The sequence below is a fragment of the Pimephales promelas genome, chromosome 13 (assembly GCF_988280905.1).
Source record: "Pimephales promelas chromosome 13, fPimPro1.hap1.1, whole genome shotgun sequence".
In the NCBI taxonomy this organism is placed as follows: Eukaryota; Metazoa; Chordata; class Actinopteri; order Cypriniformes; family Leuciscidae; genus Pimephales; species Pimephales promelas.
In genome coordinates, this window is record NC_142781.1 from 17,472,835 (window position 1) to 17,488,233 (window position 15,399).

Below are 15,399 nucleotides of genomic sequence, written 5' to 3' on the forward strand. Positions count from 1 at the left end.
CAGAGCACATAGTCTTACAGTTAGGCCTACATGTGGTTGAGCAAGATTTTTAATTTTATGATCAATGCATATATATTTTTTTTTAACGAAAGATGCCTTTAAAACAGAAAACACGGCTTTCCAAATCCATTTAAATGGTTTTCAAAGAAAGCTTAATTTCTTTAAAAGCGTTTATTATGTTCGCATTCGGAACTGCTATTTCTGTATTTCTAAGAAATCCTCAGACTTCCTTACAAATAGCATAGCGTAATACTCATTTCATGAATTTGTCTAAAGTCTTTCTGAGTTAAACAGTTACTGAAAATGAGGATGTAAATTATGTTGTTGTCTGCAGCTTTAATGTCTGACATCACATGCTCATCATATGCATGCGGAGGCATTTACGGTTTGTGAATTGACAGAGGAAAGGGAGGGAGGGGAAAAAGCTAAATAAACACAACTACTGATCTCTATTTATCTCTTTCAACTAATGTGATCTCTCGGGGCCTCAAATGCAGATTGTCTGTGTATGTGTGTATGTGCGTGTGTGTGCTAGATGGTCTGACTGAGTATGTTTTTGTATGTGTCTGAAAGAGAGAAACACTCTTGATTTAGTTCAGAAATGAAGAATCTAAAGTTGGATTATTAAATTTATCACAGGCCACAAAAATGTAAGTATATACAAACAAACTATGCATTTTCTACTTTAAATTTATATTTTACTTTTAGATGTCGCTTTGACCATATTAGTTGTAACATTTTCTTTCTTTATTAACTGTTTTTGAAAATATGTTCATGCTTTGACATTCAAGTATTGTTTAATTTGATATATAATATATGAGGATGATTGTATCCAGTGACCATAATTATTTTTAATGACCTCCAATTATCTGCAAACCATCAACATCATATCGTATTCAATTTGATTTACGTAGTTTAAGCTGTTAAACATGGTAAACACACACACACAAAAATCTAACTTTTTCAGTAGTTTGTGAAATCTGTTTTCATATCACAAGTAAGCAGTCACTCTTTATGTAATATTTCACATGATTTCACGATTTCACAATATTTCACGATTTATGTATACTAATGAAAACATACTGGTTAGGTGTTTTAAAGACTAAACCACCAAACTGGTGATATCATTATAAGTTTGATCAAATGTTTTCCTCTTCTCTTCAGCACCCATGATGCTTTTCTGGACCTTTCTGGATTTATTGTGGAGTATTACTGAACCTCGAGTAGAGAACTGCAGAGACTGACTGCGGTGAATAGAGGTGTGTTTGCAATTAACAAATCGATTAGTTTAAATCAAGTTCAATGAACAGTGATTAAGGAGATGATTACATTTTATCTTAAGGATGGGTTGTGCTTGTAGTGACCAGAAACATGGCAAAGACTCAAAGAGTAAAGGGCATGAACATCATAATTCCTCACATTCCAACGCATCTCATGTAAGTATTGCTTTCTTAAAAAAAATGATAAGCTGGATTTTACTCTTTGAGCTTTACCTTTACCTTTGAGCTTTACAGTGAAAAATGTCAACTTTCTGTTTAGTCCTTTGCTTTTACTCTTGATGAGTGCTGATTCGATCTGTGTTATATTGCTATATTATGTTTAGTTTATATTATGCTCAAATGTGTATATTTCTATTACATGTTATCTTTTTAAATACATCTTAGAAAATAAGCAAATGAATAATTTGATTTACAGTTGTCAAGAGATCACAGGAAGCAAAGCAACACTCAAGGTAATACATATTAATTTGTTGTTGTGGAATATGGCATCAAAGTCTATTAGTATTTTTGAACACTGATTATTCATTGATTCAAAATAATTTTGAACACATCATAGACATAATGCTGCTGGGCGCATATCTTGTGTTCAAACTATTAAATACAATTTTAAAAGCCAGAAGCTGTCATTACATGTAGTGGTTCACACGTTATGCCATAGAAGGAAATGTTACAGATGGAAGAGATTTATTATGTGTTTATTTGAATTGCATATTTTAACAGATTCAAATTTCTTTTCAGATGAAGACATTGTTATTGCTCAACATGACTTCCAGCCTGCTAGTGATACTGATCTTCAATTTAAAAAAGGGGACAGACTCAAGATTATTAATGAGTGAGTAAACAATATGGATACTCTTTTGGTAATAATAAAATTAAATTCAGATTCTAATGTTTTATAATAAGAGAAGATCTCCACTTAAAGAATCAGATACTTATTTGTGCATAAATCCAAAGACTAAAATTGGTTCAAACTTTGTGAACTTAATGAAGTGTTGGTGGGCAAATCCATCAATCCATTTTGCTCACATTTTTTTTTTGCACGTTGTTTCAGGTGAATTATATTTGTATTAATTGTTTAAATTGATAAATGCTAAACGTCAGGTAAAATAATACACACAAACACACACACATAAGTCAAAAGACAAGTTTAAATAGCCAAGTGATTACAAGTAACTAATTGTCCCATGTTTTTTTTAGGACTGGTGAATGGTGGTTGGCGAAGTCCTTGGCCACAGGTTACGAGGGATATATTCCAAGTTCATTCGTGGCAAGAGCACAAACATTGGAGGTGGAGAGGTAGGCAAATTCATATCATACATACTGTATATTTAAGCAATATAAAGTGTTGTCTGTTGTTGTGAATATCAGCACTGCTGTATTTCATCCGTAGCCAAACTAACAGGGAGCGTTCTCTGAACTTTGAGTTACGTTCTGGCAAGGTTTTCTCAAAGTTATGAACAAACCTTCTTCCAGTAGGCTAATGTTAATAGAACATTCGGTCAAAGTTATCGGCTCTTCAATAAAAACATTGTTAATACATGGTTCATGGAGCATATTTTTTCCTGAAAAGTTTTAGTTGTATGTTCGTATAAAGTTTTTTTTAAATGTTCCCTTAACATTCGTACAGCCTAGAAAAAGCTTTTAAAATATAAAAAAAAAAAACTGTTTTGAACTGTCAAGGAACATTCAGAAAAAAAACAAACAAAAAAAAAAACGTTTTCAACGGTTTCATTGAATTAATGGAAACATTGGCAAGGACGTCACTTGGCCACTTTAAGATGGGCTTCGGCCCCTCTAAATTTCTTCCCTGTCCCCCAAAACAATTTGTGATTAGCTTCATAATCTGTACATAAATTTGTGATCGCCTCAGAAACAATATATATAAAAATGTATGTTTTATCATACCCTCATTGGGGTCTGAGCCCCCAAATATTGAAATCCCAGACTCACCCCAAACGGTGGAGCTGTTAGCTGGGACTCACCAAATCCATCCCACTGCTATACTGTTCATAATAATATCAGGATTCTTGGAATGTCACTCAGAGCTAACTATTGTATAATTGGTTCTGTTTTCTGTTCCAGATGGTTTTTCAAAGACATGAGTCGCAGAGACACAGAGCGTCTTCTGTTGGCGCCAGGAAACAAACCTGGTGCATTTCTTGTGCGAGAAAGTGAAACAACCAAAGGTCAGATGCCAATAACCTTCAGTGTCCCTTCAATATTTTTTTTCACATAATCACTGAATAATCACATCAACATTTCACTACTTAGGAGGACCAATAACAAAAGTGCACAACATTTCCAACAATTTCCATTGATTATTTCACTATTAACTTTAGGCAAAATGTAGTGCAGCAAGAACTGCGTATGGCATTAGTTAAATTTCTACCGTAAAAAAAGAAATACGAAAGACAACACTTCAATCTATTAGTATAATATAATATTACTGTATTTTCGGTTGACAAGGTTTTTGTTTTCACCTCAGACAAGTCAAACTGTTCATATTTGAAGGAGCACTGGATTCACAGCCTCAAAAGTTGATTCAGTTTTTCATTGATAATGTGTGCATGGCTGCATGCCTGAATTTTTCATCTGCTGCTCTTTTTTAAGTTCACATCATGCAAAGAGCAGAAAGAGGAAATGAATGTCAAACTATGTACTGATATCTGCTTTTGCTCAGAGCTTGATGGAAGATGTCAATATCCTTTCTTGTTTTATTTGAGTACTTGTGAAGCAGGGGGAAGTGCAGAAACTACTTCTTCACTGGAATTTGCTTGTTTGTATGCAGATATAGTTCGATTTTGAAGCTTTTCTGAGTAAACTTGTAATGCATAATTTGGTGTGGTCCATAAGCATGAAACAATGACACTCAATAAATTTGTTTAGGTTATGTTTATATATGCTGGATATACTATCGTTCAAAAGTTTGGGTAAATCTTTTTGGTAGGATTTTTTGATGCTTTTAAAAGAAGCTCACCAAGGCTATATTTCTTTGATTAAAATGAACAAAATAAATAAACAAACAAATAAAAATTAAATTTCAGTAATATTATATTATCATCAATGTTGAAAACAGCATGTTTTAATGCTTGATATTTTTATGGAAACTGTGATAAATTATTTCAGGATTATTTGGTGAATAGAAAAATAGAATAGAATAGAAAAAGTGTAAAACTTTTTTAACTTTATAAGCGTTTTAACCATCACTTTTGATCAATTTATTGGCCATTTGCTGAATAAAAGTATTCATTTATTTTACACACACAAAAACATTTTGAACAGTACGACACTTTACTTGAAGACATACAGAAAATGCATTAAAACATCTGTTTTTTTTTTTTGTTTTTTTTATATAAGCTCTTTTTTTAAGGTGCTATAAGCAAATGTCTGCAATTTTATTTTCTTCAACCCTCCAAAGACACGTCAGGAACCCTGATGTGAGAAATCCTGAACATTCAGAACGATCAGTTTCTGAAAGTTCACATAAAGTTTACTTCTCTGATTATTTTTTAGCTTTTAACAGAGTCTAGTTCAACAGGTGTTAGGACACTCATTTCAGTGATAACCTGTCAGATCAGTCACCTTGATTTTGTAAGACATGATTCTGAATCAAGGAACATGTTGTACTTGGTGAAATCAGATTGACCCTAATTCAAATTTTATGCTATTTTAGTGCCTTAAAATCACATTTTTGAGTAGATTTTGGCTGGCTGTGAAGGTGATCTTTATAAAAATAAGCACGGCGTAATGATCAGCCGCATTATTTGACTGCTGTTTCTGAATGATCCTCCGCAGGTGCTTTCTCTCTGTCTATAAGAGACTCCACCCCGGAGCAATGTGATGTTGTCAAGCACTATAAGATCCGAGGCCTTGATAATGGTGGCTACTACATCTCTCCCTCCATAACCTTTTCTTCTCTTCAAGATCTAGTGAAGTATTACTCCAGTAAGTACTCTGAGCAAAGGTTGTTGCTGTACCAAGGACCCTTTCGGATTCTTCCACTGTATGCTTTCTGTGGTTGTAGCTTTGAAAATGTGACAAACGGTTGCTTTAACCACCAGATAAATAGGTCAGCTTCAGTCTCAGCTCGTAGTCCACAATCTTGCCCCATTTTGGTTTGTTGTGTCTTTTTATAGAACTGTTTACAAGTAGCCTAACTAAAAAAAAAATTCTACATTCTGGTTTGTGCATGTCTTGTGTTTTTTTTTTTTTTTTCCAGACAAAATCAGTAAGCATGGTTTGATTTCTGTCAGATAAGTAGATGCTAGTCTTGGCTTCAATTTGATAGTTAGTGACTCTCCTCTGAACATTATTGTTCTTTTCCCAAACTTCTTTATTGAACCTATAGGGTCAGCGGATGGTTTGTGCCAGAAGCTGGGGAGTCCCTGTAAAACCGCTGACCCTCAGAGACCCTGGGCTCAAGATGAGTGGGAGATTCCTAGAGATACTCTGAAGATGGTGAATAAACTTGGTGCTGGCCAGTTTGGAGAAGTGTGGATGGGTAAGAAGCAGAAGAAAGTTCAGTTACGCAATGTTGCTTTTGGGTAAAAAAATCCTTATCCTTCCCTCTGCAAGCACATGGTTCCTATAAGACAAAGATTACATTGATTATTATAAAGGAATAACGGTAACACTTTATTTTAAGGTGCTTGTAATAAGCAGTAATTAACAGTTAATAAGACACTTATAAGACCTTATAAGATGCATATAAGATGCATATAAGCATTAACTACTTCATATAACTTGAGGACGCTTTGTTTCACTTTTCCCTCTGTACTCAATCGTGCCGCTGACGAGCTTCATGACAGTTATAGCCAGGGTGAGTATAGTAGACTCCATCCCTTGGGGTCCAGCTGGGTTATGACCACTCCAGGGCCGCTCAGTTGCCTCTCCGGGTTCGTCTTGTGCTTTAATTAACCCTTATATGAAGTAGTTAATGCTTATATGCATCTTATATGTGTCTTATAAGGTCCCATAAGTGTCTTATTAACTGTTAATTCCTGCTTATTACAAGCACCTTAAAATAAAGTGTAACCGGAATAACTTAGAAAATTTGGTCGCACAACACCCTGGTAGTCAACTAAAAAACAAATCTGGTACTTTACAACATTTGGAAGACATGAATTTTTGCTCTGGAGAACTACCCAAATATGTAGAGTCATGTTATTTTGATTTAAAAGTTAATTCAGATGTAATCTAAAGTGGGAGTCGATTCTCTTTTTAGTATTCTGACATCAGAAAAGTATGCATCTTAAAATGACCAAATGAAGAGTTCAGATGCAAAAGCCTCTAAGTGCCATTTGAAATTTTGTTCTAGAATGACCATTTTTATCAAGCTTGTGTATTTAAGTTCAGTAATTTCACTTAAATAACAATTAATAGGTAATCTTCATTGCCATTTAAGTGAAATTACTGAACTTAAATATACAAGCTTGATAAAAATTATAATTTTAGAAGAAAATTTCAAATGGCACTTAGAGGCTTTTGCATCTGAACTCTTCAAATATACATTTTTCACAATTTAATTAAAGACTTAAGTTATTCAGACACTAAATTTAACACAAAATTTAATTCACAAAATTAAATCCTCCCTTCAGAGTAAAATTGTAATTATACTGGCCTTGAACTTGTTTGTTCAAGGACACGTGTTTGTGTGTCATGTGGCTTTGTGTGATATTTTTGCCACACAAATGATAAATTATTTCTACCTCACTGGGGCTTTGACTTTGACCACCAGGGTCAACATTAATCAGAAGTCTCAAAAACCTCTGGCCCAATTTTCTCTGTATGTGCTTCTGCAAATCTTCAAAACGTGAATTTTCTTTTAATCTTTCTTTAATTCTTTAAACGTTATTATACCTTTATTTGACATAATATTTGTTTTCATACAATATATCTTTTTTTTTGTGTTATTTATTTTTTTTAATTTTTCTATTTTTCTTTTTAATTTATGTTACAATATTTAGTGGGGTTTGTGCCCAAAACAAGAACAAACTGATTGAAAACTGGGTGAGAAAAATAAATGTAGGATATATTCTCAGAATAAGCATTAGTTTACCCAAAAATGAAAACTGTGACATAATTTACTCATCCTCAAGTTGTTCTAAATCTAAATGAGTTTCTTTCTTCTGCTGAACACAAAATAAAATATTTTGATGACTTTTCATCAAAAAGAAAAGTCATAAAAATGTTTGTAACCAAACCGTTTCTGGACCCCATTGACTTCCATTATATATATATATATATATATATATATATATATATATATATATATTTTTTTTTTTCATACTATGGAAGTGAATGGGGTCCAGAAACTGTTTGGTTACAAACATTCTTCAAATGATCTTCTTTTGTGTTCAGCAGAAGAAAGAAACTCATACAGGTTTGGAACAACATGAGTGTAGTAATTGATGACACAATTTTCATTTTTGAGTGAACTTTCTCTTTAATATCTTTGACAATTGTGTTTCTCAAGTAAATTTATCTTTTTTTTTTTTAGGTATGTTTACAGATTCTAATAATTATTATACAGCATATCTGATAATGAATTATTAATTCTAGGCCCTTTCTCAAGAATCGAACCATATGTAGTATTATCTGTCATGAAAATTGTTTATTGGCCTGCCGTAGATCGATGTGGTTTTCTTCGCAAGTTATTTAATAAACCTGCGTTTGCCTGTGGCTCTTGTTTGTAGGGTTTTACAAAAACAACCAGAAAGTCGCCATCAAAACTATGAAGGAAGGCACCATGGAGCCAGAGGCCTTCCTACAGGAGGCGAATCTGATGAAGCAGCTCCAGCACGAGAGACTGGTCAAACTGCACGCTGTAGTGACCAAGGAGCCCATACTCATTGTCACAGAATACATGGCTAATGGTAGTATTAACACAACATTATTATTTTTATTATTATTAAATTATGTTGTGACTGTCCAAACCATACAATTGTTCTTGTCTTATTCCAGGAAGCTTGTTAGACTTTCTGAAGACAGATGACGGCCATAAATTAAAACTTCCCAAGCTGATTGATATGTCTGCTCAAGTAAGAATAATTACATTTGTATGATTTCTCTTGATTGTCTTCATTGCTTGGTAGCAATTAATTGATATTTCTCTTGCACTGTGTCCAAAAAAAATCTCTGGTCTAGGAAAAATATTATTAAAAAAATGTTAATGATTTTTTAAGCATATTGCGTGGTTGTTCTTAAAGTTAATTGTTTAATTTGAGATAATTACACAATGAAATATGGCAATATGTGCAGACATCATTTTTGGCCAGGCTGTCTTACTAAGAAATTATGAATGCAAAAACAATAGAGAAGCAATGAAATATTAAGAACTGGAAATATTGTAGATGAATAAATTATAAATAAATCTGTAGCTGTAGTTTGTCTATTTTTCCCCAAAATTGTTTTTTTTTAGAGAAATACTTTGTAAATGCAGCATATATATATATATATATATATATATATATATATATATATATATATTCCTCATATTTTGATAGTTTAATAAAAAACGCATTGACAGGCGTCAATAAGACTTTAATAAATGTGATGTAGAACAGAGATGCATGCATGGAAAACAAACCCATGATTTGACATAAGTTACCAAAATGTACTATAAATAAAGGTGCAGGAAAAAAAAAATGCTGCCCAGTAAAAAAATTCATAAATTCTTCATATTTTGATGGTTTATTTAAACTTGCAGGGTCGTTTAAAAATAAAGATCCCCTCTGGAAATCAGTTTCGGCCACTACTGTAGATTTGAAACTTTATGGAACAGGACACATTTGAAATCTGCACACCTACTGTACATGGTTTCCAACTTTTGTAACTATTTTAAGTACTGTTATGCACTCTCAGGGACATGTAGAGGAAATGGTCTTTGGTTTTGTTGACACGTGGTCTAAACATTTTTAGATCTGAACACTTCTAACAACCGCCACAAATTTAGATTAATATCTTCTGGGCAGGATATTACGTAAATTTTTCCACCGACCTGAAGCCCCACCATGCATGACTATGATCTCGCTCTCTATGCAAAAGCAACTTCCTGTTAGAGACCACTGTCTTGATGCTGTCGGTTTTTCGTGGTCTGTGTTGCAATGATATATTAAATGCAAATGCTTTATGTATATGTTCGCAAAGCAAAGCTACTTTAAGGATCATTTTGAGTTCAAAACTTATAGAATTTGTATATTAGTAATTAGTATCTGAATTCAACCTAAATCCTACGTATACTGCAAAGCTGCTTGAATTACTATCAACTTGGACATTTAAGTCATTTCAACTTACACTAACTTTTAGTTAATAGCTAAGTAGCTATTAAATTAGCATCTGGTTGTGTAATTGTGTTTTGACCTTATAAATGAACCAAATGAACGACAATCCCACATACAGTATAGCCTATATTATATTTAACCTAATATAAAAAAATAAAAACAAAATTACTGGTAATGATGATTGTAACAATAATGTTATCCACTTAACTCTTTTTTTTTTTTTTTTTTTTTGTTACAGATTTCAGAAGGCATGGCTTACATCGAGAGAAAAAACTACATTCACAGAGATCTGCGTGCCGCTAATATTCTCGTCTCTGAGACCCTGCACTGTAAAATAGCAGACTTTGGCCTTGCCAGGATCATAGAAACTGAATACACTGCACAAGAAGGTCAGTTCACTAGTTTATTCCCACAATGCAGTGCTTTTTCCACTGTAACAAATTAATTGGCACCAGTCAAAGTTGACATTTGATTTACGATAAACTTACATATCTGACATTTTAAGGTTGTGTTCGAGCTACTGACGTTCAAAAATAGCACCTTTCCATGTTGAGATTTTCCACCACTTCAAGGCAGAATTTTTTGTCTTAGTGCATTTGATTCCATCTGATTCCATCAAATTATGAGTAAGTTTTCCATGCATGCATCACATTTATGAAAGGCTTATTGTCGCCTGTCGATGTGTCTAATTTACCGATCAGGTGCAAAGTTCCCTATTAAGTGGACGGCCCCAGAGGCCATCAACTTTGGTACTTTCACCATCAAGTCAGACGTCTGGTCCTTTGGAGTTCTTTTGACAGAGATTGTCACATATGGCAGAGTGCCGTATCCAGGTAATGGGTTTTTCTCTCTTGGGGTTCGCTTCCCATTCAAAACTGTGTTGGATAGATGGGTAGACTTTTAACAATCTGGCTGTGCTTTCCTCACAATTTCAGGTATGACGAATCCGGAGGTGATCCGTAACCTTGACAAGAGCTACAGAATGCCGTGTCCTGATGGATGTCCAGAAGAGCTCTATGACATCATGCTGAATTGTTGGAAGGAAAGGCCTGAGGAAAGGCCCACTTTTGACCACCTACAGGACACACTCAATGACTTTTTCATTGCTACTGAGGGCCAGTACGAGATGCAACCATAGCCTCAATTCTGAAATATGAATGAATAGATGAACTGAAAAGAGGATAAAAGAAAAAAAGGGTACACCTGAAAGGAATGAAAACATGGACTAAACACCGAACCAAACAATGGATTATGGGGAAATACTAGAGCAACAAGATTGCGTCGTTGTATATCTGTAAAAGTTTTTTTTACACTTACAGTCACTGTTGTCAAGGTTTAGTGAACTTCTACGATTTTTTTTTTTGTCTTATGGTATTTTTTTTAAGTCACCATGAAATCAAAATGGACAAATCTTTTTTTTTTTTTTTTTTTTTTGAATATTGCGTTATTTATTATAAATGATTTATCCATGCACATCTTTTTTTTTTAATTCATGTGCCCTCTATCACAACTTAATATATAAACAACTAAATAATTTGTTTGATTCAACTCAGTGGTTTGTTTAAGCCCAACACTTCCTAGCTTAACCAATGGCGTGAGATTGTGGCAGAGCTATATCTGTTTATCCAATCATTTCGAAGACAGGGTGAGTGTCTATTTATGCAATTATATTTGGTGATGCTAGTGTCAGAGAAATTACACACTTCAGCTATAAAACTCTCTGATAAAGCTTTTGGAAATTTCTGAATTATGGCTCATTTGTTTTTAACAGTCAGTAAACAAGATCTTCTTATATCTAACTCTGAAAATTCAGTCAATCCATGCACATTGCCTAGGATGTGTTCTAAATAAACGGACTACAGGAAACCATAAAATGAACATAGTCATCATAAGACTTCCTCCTGATAACAGACTGTGAATGTTCCGTTAATCAGGAATAGATTAAAGAGTTAAACAACAGTGAAGTAGTTTGTGAAGTATGTTCACCAAGGCTGTATTCATTTGATCAAATATACAGTAAAAGCAGTAATTTTCAAATAACTGTTTTCCATTTTAATATATTTTAAAATTACATTTATTCATGAAGTTGAATTTTCTGCATCATTACTCCAGTCTTCAGTGTCACATGATACTTCAGAAATTATTCTAATATGCTGCTTAAAATGTTTGGAAACATACATTATAAATGTGTTTTCTGTCACTTTTGGACATTTTAATGCAACCTTGCAGAGAAAAAAGTACTTATTTCTTTCAAAATAAAATAAAATCTCACTGTCTCCAAACTACTGAACAGTGTATAACATTAGTATGATCATCATATAATGAAATATGTTCATCCTGTGGGGGGAAAAAATAGTACATAATATCTAAATAGTTCTAGAAAGCTATTCAAATCAAAATGTTTACTTAAAAGAAGGTGCAATCATAAACTAAACTGATATTTTAAATAGCATGCTGTTCATTTAAAAATCTTTGGAGCACGGTTCTCTATATTCCACAGTGTAAATCTCTGGTTGCTCAGATGAAGATGAGAAATGCCCAGCATTCATACAGAACTTCTCCCTGCCTTAAACTCACCCCTGGGGCTTTTATATGTTTAGAGATAACTCGGCGAGAATGCAACCAACACCCAAGAGCTGCTCCGGTGGTTTCCTGCCTGCCAGTCTGCAGCTGAAACAGGAAGCAGTGAGTCAGCATTCCTCTCACGAAAAGCACTCGGAATTCCAAACATGCTGCAGAACTTTTTCCCAGCATTCATGCAAAATCAAAGGTGGCTAGATAAAGAAAATATTTCTGGGAGGTGCATAATGGTCCAGGTTAATGATGCAGGACAAACTAACTTGATCTCTGTTCATATATTAAGTAGCGTTGCTTTGATGGAATGATCATATTTAACAGAGGCTGATTAATGAACTTCCTCTTCAGTCACGAGGCTATGTTGACTGTAACTGTGGTAATCAATCGTTATCCAGAGCATTTTTTTACTGTCTGTCATACTTTTCTTCATTATCTAGCTTTTCACTGCAATATTGGATGGATGCATAATTAGATTTGTGAAATGTGTTTTTATTATCTATAGGATATAAATAAGACAAATAAGAGGATTAGACTTGGAGTCAGCAAACTGTCTGTGTTGGCCAGGCCTCACTAAGCAGTGTGATTTACGTATGGAAGACCACTTATTCTAATGCATCATCACAAATTGCTTGTCTGCAGAAATGTCAACCCATTATAAAGATTACAGACGGTTTTCTCTGAAAAATAAACAATGAGCACCTTTTTGATTCAAACATCTAGTTTGGCCATGTTCCAACAGCTGCAAAATATCTCTTCATGGTTCCATTTACACCACGTTATCTCCTGGAAGAAGCAAACTGTCTGAAAAAAAAGAAAGAAAAAAAAAGCCTATTAATATTTTAAAACTGTAAAATCCAATTGACTATCAGTGTCATTTAGCAAGGATCAGTTACAAATGATTTAATTTAGAACACAGCATTTATAGTATGCTGAACCCCTTCACCCTGCTTTGAACGTTTTGATAGGCTAATGTAGTAAAATAATAATAATTAAAAAATGGCTTGACAAGTTTTTAAAAATTGTATTTAAAAAGTTTGAAAGTGGGTGATTATACTTAACTTAAACTAAAACCATACAAATGTAAGGTACACTAAAATTTGTTTTGTTGAAAATTAACAAAATTGGAACCATGAGTCAATAAAACTCAAAAATTATCAAAAACAAGGCAAAAACCTATAAAGTCATATTAATTCAAAATATGACAAAACCCTATAATAGTATTTCAATGATGCTAAAATAACTCTGGTCGTTTGAAGGTTGGACATATACCCTTCAAACTACCAGACCTTTCTGGTAAAGGCAGCTTTTCTATTGGATTTTGGGTGTTTTTGAAGTCTGAATTAGAAAAGATAGCCTATAATAACCTCAGTCAGAAAATACTTAGTTCCAGCTTTTTGATGGGTGGCCTGGAACTTGAAATGATGACGAGTTCCAGTTAAAAATGAAGTTGATGCACCTACACGTTTCCTCTTTCAATCTGTCTCAGACATTTCCACCAGGGGGTAGTCAAGCACAAGAATGAGTTAGCCTACTTGTAGCATTGAACATCTCTGTAGAAGACTGTTTCCTCTGATAATGTGCCAGATCACATTAGTTGACGACACCGTTTATATCTTTGGTCAAACGCTGCAGTTTTCTTTTGAAACTCGCTTGATAAATCATCTGCCAGACTGCGAGCCTCAATTTCTTAATTGGATACTGACACTATCTGAGGCAAAACTAACAGTCTGCTCTTTAATTGCCTCTTCCACTCAGACGGCATTCACCTATAGGATAGATTATCTATAATAATATTCTCATGTAGCTACCCCATGGCATGCCTAATGTGTTCTTTAAGAAATCTCTCTCTCTCTCTCTCTCTCTCTCTCTCTCTCTCTCTCTCTCTCTCTCTCTCTCTCTCTCTCTCTCTCTTTCTCTCTCTCTCATTTTTAGACGATTATTTTATTTTAGACGAAGGCGAATTTGAGACTAAAGCTTTCAAGCAAAAAAAAAAGTATAAGCTATATAAGATAGTTGTGTTTGGAAAAACTAAACAATATTCTGGGTTTATATTATTATTGTATAAACTGTTATTCAATGATAATCTTCACAACTGGTTACTGAATTATTGAATCAGAGTCAGTCCGATTCTTGCACGAATGGTGTTGGAATGAATCAACCGATTCATTGAAAAGATTCAAACATCGTTACTTCTCCCTTCCTTTAACTTATGAAGTGGAGCCTGGAGGAAATGGTCAAGATTTCGTCTTCAGTAGGCTTATGTAACACAAATGTATCATACTGAAGACTTACAACGCATCATGGACCAACTTTATGACACATTTTCATATTTTTTTAAGCTTGTTGGAAGTTGGAACGCTCAGTCCTCATTAATTTTAACTGTACTGAAACGCCATCAGCTCGTTAACACGTCATACGATTTTGGAACTACTGAGGGGTGAGTATAACATTTTTCATTTTTAGGTGAACTATCTATTCCTATTTCTGTATCAAACACGTGCAGCTGGTCTACCTGTGAACTTGAGTCAACCTTTTGCTCCACAATTCTTTGCCTGTTCTGATAAAGTCACTTAAGGCCTCTGACTTCCCTGCAGTGCAAACAGAAATACTCTTGTGTCATGTCTCTATACAGTACATTGTCTAAATTACTTACAGGGTAGCCTAGTCCAGGCCATTGAAAACAACAACAACAAAAGATTCGGGCAGACATGTTATACACAAATGAACAGGGGCTGTAGCAGCATCATCCAAAGGGGTCTTTTCTTTTGTATGCGTTTGAGTAACCGCTGTCCTTTGGTTGACTTTGCTGTGCTTCGTTTCATTTACACACCCCGATCGAAACCAAAATATTCTCCTCACACAGTCACTCCCTCCTTCCTGTATACTCAGTGGGAAGAGAGTGTAATGAATACAAAACAATAAGGAAGTACTGAGGAATAAAATGTTGATTTATTGTCCCATTCTAAATATGCATCCAGCCCAGGTCCTTACCTTCGAGAAACCTGACTAAACCAAATGCAGTGCCTTGCAAAAGTTCCCATTTTAAAAGTAGCATGTTATTTCCTGAATAACACATTTTGCAAATTGCCTTATTTTTGCCTCCACATTAGGGATGTTCTGGTGTGGTTTTCCCCCAATGTGTAGAACGGTTGCATATTGATCTGAAACTCAATACAATTTTTTATATTTTATATGTTTGAATTCAGAGTCAACTTGAAATAAAAAATGACACAATTTCACTTCTTTTTGCACATTTATGA

The 15,399-nt window shown here is 34.1% G+C and overlaps 2 protein-coding genes across 2 annotated transcripts in view; both read left to right on the forward strand.

Moving 5' to 3' along the window:
* The first annotated feature begins 411 nt into the window (after nucleotides 1–411).
* blk (BLK proto-oncogene, Src family tyrosine kinase) lies at nucleotides 412–11,847 on the forward strand. Its single transcript, XM_039693423.2, has 14 exons — nucleotides 412–650; nucleotides 1,165–1,259; nucleotides 1,343–1,436; nucleotides 1,696–1,732; nucleotides 2,019–2,112; nucleotides 2,478–2,576; nucleotides 3,363–3,466; nucleotides 5,076–5,225; nucleotides 5,629–5,781; nucleotides 7,976–8,155; nucleotides 8,244–8,320; nucleotides 9,801–9,951; nucleotides 10,264–10,395; nucleotides 10,498–11,847. The coding sequence occupies exons 3-14, from the start codon at nucleotides 1,344–1,346 to the stop codon at nucleotides 10,698–10,700; spliced, it is 1,473 nt and encodes a 490-aa protein (XP_039549357.2). The 5' UTR covers nucleotides 412–650; nucleotides 1,165–1,259; nucleotide 1,343; the 3' UTR covers nucleotides 10,701–11,847.
* A 2,516-nt stretch (nucleotides 11,848–14,363) lies between these two features.
* The window catches only part of fndc4a (fibronectin type III domain containing 4a), a 55,619-nt gene continuing 54,583 nt past the window's right edge, over nucleotides 14,364–15,399 (forward strand). Inside the window, exon 1 of the mRNA XM_039692397.2 lies at nucleotides 14,364–14,576. The gene's annotated coding sequence lies outside the window, so the exon portion shown is untranslated. The remainder of the gene's footprint in view (nucleotides 14,577–15,399) is intronic.